Genomic DNA, 5,920 nt, shown 5'->3' with positions numbered 1-5,920 from the left:
TCGAAGTTCCGTGAGCTGAAATTGGGTGCAACTTTACAGATTAGTCTGAAGACTCAGCGAAATACCAGCGGAATTTCACGCTTTTTGTATTGTCACGGGTATCCATCGGGGTGACCTTCAATTCCTCGTCGACTGCCTAGCTTCACCGTCTTCGTTTACCTTCAGGCGCCGACGTAATCAGCTCTAGTGGACCAACATCCACCGGGAACGTCATTTGAATGAATAGCCAACCAATCGGGTGACCAAGTTGTGGGGGACAAACACCCAGGTGGACTAGTTTACTAAATCACTAACACAAGACTAATCTGAAGGTAACACACTTGCCGAACGATTCGATTTGTCTTTAAATATGACATGATGTGACTGTAGGTCGATGTACCTCGATGGATCTATACTGTTGCAGCGCAGCGGGCACAATCATGCCAGAGGTTTTCTAAATGTGAGAGTTCAACTCGATCAAAGTACGCGTGCATGCCGGTCAAATTTATCGACCATCCAATCGCACTTGGTTTGAACGCCAGAGTGCTTGGACCAATGAACGGTGAGCAAGCAGATTTCTGTGACATGAAATGCTAGTATGGGTAAACTACGATTTCTAGCCATATTTCAGAGGCAGTGAATCACACCTGCTGTACTCTAAGTACCTGGGGTTTGTTTCGACCAAACATCTGCCTCTTACAGTGCGTGGCACGTCTTTCACGATGCCCAACGCTTATGTGGGCATACTCCTCCTTTTATGCATGACCAGAGATGGCCAGGTGGACGCTACTTCAGCACAGTGCGACCAGAACCAATGTAATCTGGGCCGGGATGACAAGCTCAACATACACTTGATTGCCCATACACACGATGATGTCGGTTGGACTCAGACTGTTCAGGAATACTACGATTCTAGTGTCCGATCGATTTTGGATGCGTCCATATCCACACTATTAGAGAATGAGTCGTATCGTTTCACATACGTGGAGATGGCGTATTTCCACAAATGGTTTGTGCAACAGTCAACATTGGTTCAGTCCAAAGTGCGTGAATTGATCAGGACCGGGCGTCTGGAGTTCGCACTCGGTGGATGGGTTAGTTCCGATGAGGCAGTGGTCTTCTATGGGGACGAAGTGGATCAGTTGTCAATCGGGCGTGACTTTATTCGCAGAAATTTCGGGTCATGCAGTCTTCCTCGTGTGGCTTGGCAAGTTGATCCTTTTGGTCATGCTCGTGAACGAGCCCAGGTATTTTTGGAAGCCGGATTTGATTCCCTATACTTTCAGAGAATGGACTACGTTGAGAAATATGCTCGAAGAGACAATAGAGAATTAGAATTCCTATGGGATCCCAGTCCAAAACAGGAACGGTCTGACGAAAATGACTCTGGACCGTTTTCTAAACTATTTACTCATGTGTTCTATGATAAATATTGCTACCCGGAAGGCGGATGTATGGGCGTGGAGTGTGGATATGAGAACCCAGTCGACCGTGTCCCAACATGGAAAGTGGACCTGTATGTACAAACATTGGAGCTTTGGCACAAATCATATCGAACGAATCATATCATGGTCCCAATGGGCTGTGATTTTAGCTACGCCAATGCAAAAATCAATTTTCAGTTAATGGATTCACTAATTGAGAAACTCAATGAACGTCAGGTGGGAAACCTCAGCCTGAATGTATTCTATTCGACTCCGGCTTGCTACACCAAGGCCGTTAATCGGGAATTTTTGAAAATGAACACTCTGTCTCAACGTACCGGTGATTTCTTTCCGTACGCGTCCAATGTGCATAATTATTGGACAGGGTTCTACACAAGCAGGCCGGCCTTCAAATTCTTTGTACGACTGCATTCTCTGGTGCTCACTATCGCAGAACAGGTAAGCTGAATTTGTCTGGATTTCATTCTTCCCCTGGGTTTTCGTGTAACCAAAATCCTGACAGACTCAAAGCGAGCATGCCATCGTTTTTCGTAGCATAGACTTTGCGGTATAATTTGCGCTCTTCGAATCAAACGACCGCGGTCAATATTGGCGCTGATATACCCCTTTTTTCACCTCTATTTGTTTTTTCAAGGGCTTACTACACAAATGCGACCAGTCTTTAGTTAGATGGCCCGCGCGTCCAGTTTCGATCACTTGCTTGCAAACTTGATTTGTGTTAACTGCTCTATCTTGGCTGGAGCGCTTGTTCCGGACCTCCATCAATCGACTATGTCGCAGAGATGTCGCTTCACGTCTCAGCTCAAACGATGTCCAAGACACCCGGGGATTTTCATGGAGTGATATTATCCAAGTACCCTTCGACAACTATAAAAACCCATCGGCCTGCTTTTGCCCTACAAGCCCAAACCTAGTGCTCCCGAATTCGTCGTGAATATTCATATTTTCAACTTGCAGGACAACGTTAATTTACAAATATCGAAATTTGGGTGAAAAGCCTCGTTTATTCGCAGTGGCCTTTTATTCATTATCCTCCTGTCTGGTGAGATGGCCCAAGTGGTTAGAGCGTGAATTTACTGACCGGAAGGCCCGTGGTTCGAACCCGACCTCTGCCTTTCGACTTCCCATGTCTAGGCTTGGACAATCTGTCCTCGTGCTTCCTTCTGGTGGTATGGCAGTCAGGCACCAAAAGGGTGGTACATCTGAACGATTATCTTTATTACTTATTTTTTATTCTCCTGTCTGTTTGCAGTCTAGTCTACTCTACAGTTTTGGTGGTACTTTCGAACAATATCGATAAGAGCTAGCGCAATTCACATTACTTCCACGCTCAAAACCACGGCTTACACGTTACGTTTCACATGTTCGTCCCATTAAGAAGGTTCAATAGAGAAACATATATGGTGGCGTGAGACTCCCTTAATAAACAATCCATCAGTAGGTGACAGAAAACAGCCTGAGTTCCTAATGAAATCAAACAACTTAGAGAAATGGGGTTTGGAACACTGAAATTCGGTTACCGAATTATTTCGTGCAGTAGACGTAATACACTACTCACAAAGCTGTCCTTCGACAGCACACGACCGGTTTTGCTCTTATTTGGGCTCATCGGGTAGGCACAGTGCTAGAGTTTAGGTCAACTTTATGGTCTACTTGAACCCAAAATGCACGAAGTTAGTGAAATTCACTGACATGCAAACCAACTTGATTTTGCCGGAGACTCAACTGGAACTCACCTGAATCTCTAGTGTATGATGTTTCTATGCAGTTGAATATGCTGAACCATGTTGCCACGCGTTTCCTTTAGTACGGCAATCGAGATATCTCGATACATGTGTAGACGTTGCTGAAAACTCTTAGACAGCCGACGACCGGTTTCACCCTGCTTTGGGCTCATCAGCAGTGTCTCCCTCAAAACCAAATTGGTTCGGAAATGAGCGTATTTCGCCCATACGTGAAAGTTCCTCGCTTCTTGTCCTCATGTAACTATTCTGTTCTGCTCACACCAACGAACAACGAAACAAAGGTTTCGATCATTTTAGAGCTTAAAACCAATGAGACTCAATGACGGATTAGAGATTTCGAGGTGAGAGCTGATGATCATGAAGATGCATGAATAGGCAGACTAAAAGAATCGTTCGGCTGAAGCACCCTTTCGTTGCCTAACTGCCATGCCACCAGAAGGAAGAACGAGAGCTAGGGTACTGCCAGGTTGCCCAAGCCCAGACAGGGGAATTTGAGAGGCAAAGCTTGGGTTCAAGCCACGGACCCTCCGGTTAGTAAATTCGCGCTCTAGCCACTGAGTCATCTCGCCCAAAGAGACAAACTAAATCTGCCGGAACTATCTAATAGGAAGAATTGAATACGTTGGTTTATGGGTGGTCTGTCAAACTATGTTTACTGATCGATCCATTTGTCAGGACTTCACGATCAGGTAATTTCAGGGGCACTTAGAACAATATCAATTGTAATAGTAACGACAGAATGAACTGATATCGCGCTCCCCCCGTCTACGAACCAGTGTTTCATTTACGGATTACAAATCATTCTCGTGTAATTCACATTTGTCCCCAAAGCCGGTAAAATCTGTGGCCTGTTCTAACAAGGATAAGACGAACCAAGCATATTTGCAAACGCAGTTAAGTAACGCGAACAATGTAACTTTCCGTAAAAATCCTGATACTGTCTGTCAGATTGGATCTATGAAGTCCCTACACGATAATTGGTTAGTTACGTCCAGTCCTATCCCACATTTTTTCGACTAAGGTTCTCATCCGACCAACAACGTTTGCTACTAGATAATCTATTGCCTTCTCCAGATATGTGATGACCTCAAATGAAGCTATGATGAGCACGTCGGTCAACCGTAAATCAAGTGCGGCATTTAGCACAACCATCAAGGACGTTTGGGAATTCAAGGACATCGTAGTGAAAGGAAAAAGACTTTCGATGTGGAGTCATTCACTCGAAAATGCCAACTGACCGGTTACAGACCTTTGAACAGGGAAGAGAATCCCTAATCTGCATCTTAGTTAAAAAAAACTGGATACAGATCTTCTCCCGAACGAGTCTTCCTAGAGATTCGTTGCCTCCACTCATTCGTCGGTCAAATCCAAGCAAATGTTACAAAGTGGCCCCACGAATTCCGCAACAGAATTCCCTTTTTCCATCGACGCAAAGCGAAATTCTACAAACAACACATACTACTCGCGTGCCTCCAGATCAGTAGTATCACCGTTACAGTAGTATCACGAGCAAGTTTGGCTGTTCCTCGTCCTAAATCAAATTGTGGTAGCTTTATTGATTTTTGAAGAAAGTTACCCGGTTCGCGTTACTTAACCGCATTCACAAGGATCGTTAAACTAGCCTCCGTGAGATAAGTTTTGGGAAGAACTGGGAATTATGCGCGAACTGTTAGTAAACCGTGGTTAAATTATTCGTTTGCAGACGAGAAAGCCTTTCAAAAATACGAGGGGGTAACCTCTGGGTGAATTCGGTTGTTGTACTGGTTGCTATTTGGCGAGTCGCTTGTTCTGTTGAATCGGTTTGGAAACACTTGGCCTGAAAAGCCCAGTTTTTCCAAGTTATGATCGAGTGTGGAACCTGAGTATTGGACTTCTTGGTCTATATTCGTTTGTCAACAGTGAGCCGAAATTCCGTGAAAAACAAACTCCAAGAGTATGGAAACTTGTGCAGTTCTATACCCGGAGTAAACTGAAGCGTTGCTGGTCTCCCAGTCTGCCGACATCTGCAAAATTGCCTGCTGACAGCACTTGCTTTTATGGCTACCAATGCATGTCCGCATCAGTGCCTAACCGAACCTGATGCTGCAGCCTCAAAAGGGTTTGAGTGTCCGCAACAGCTGCGTGTTTCGTTCAACGGATAAAGATACAAAGTTCCAATCTTCCATCGAACTAGAAGCTTTTGGTGATTTTCACACTGCTAGTTTTGCTACCCACAAAAACTGCGTCACTTTTCGTCAGTTAATAGAGGTCTTTCAACGGAATTCCAAAAGTCTCCTTGGGACCAGGCTTGAGTAAAACTCAACGGTCAAGAGTATTGTTGTGGGTAACCCCAGGGATTTTTGAAAGTGACAGTGAAAAACACTACGTTCCGCGTCTCAAAGTTAAAATTATAGGAAACCTGGGAGATTCATATCACGTCCGGTCGATACAAGTCTTCAACACCCCGTTTTATGTAGAAGTACTCGCCAGTCACCAAAGAAAACACACGAAAACATCCTAAACCTGAGAATACTTCCCCTATCTTTCCGAGAAATACACTCAAGAAGAGCGAAACCGGTCGTGCGCTGTGGAAGAGTCTTCAGCAACCTTGTGAGCAGTCTCCTTTATGAAAATATACTGCGACATATCGAATATCATGCCAACTGAATCATGAGGTGGCCTGTGTGCAGCACGTTTATTTGTAGAATATCATAAACGAGAGATTCAGTTGACTCTTCCTCGCGAAAACCAAATTGATTTTCAAATTATGGA

At 44.6% G+C, this 5,920-nt stretch overlaps 1 protein-coding gene across 1 annotated transcript in view; it reads left to right on the top strand.

Annotated features, from left to right (window-relative positions):
* Nucleotides 1-701: 701 nt before the first annotated feature.
* The window catches only part of T265_07112 (hypothetical protein), a gene marked incomplete at both ends in the record, with an annotated part of 9,970 nt that continues 4,751 nt past the window's right edge, over nt 702-5,920 (top strand). The window contains 2 exons of the mRNA XM_009172555.1: nt 702-1,862; nt 2,482-2,601. Of these exons, the coding sequence (XP_009170819.1) occupies nt 702-1,862; nt 2,482-2,601 (1,281 nt within the window). The remainder of the gene's footprint in view (nt 1,863-2,481; nt 2,602-5,920) is intronic.

Source organism: Opisthorchis viverrini (assembly GCF_000715545.1).
Source record: "Opisthorchis viverrini unplaced genomic scaffold opera_v5_161, whole genome shotgun sequence".
Taxonomy (NCBI): domain Eukaryota; kingdom Metazoa; phylum Platyhelminthes; class Trematoda; order Opisthorchiida; family Opisthorchiidae; genus Opisthorchis; species Opisthorchis viverrini.
The sequence above is the reverse complement of the archived record's forward strand: the minus strand, read 5'-3'. Positions and strand labels throughout refer to the sequence as shown.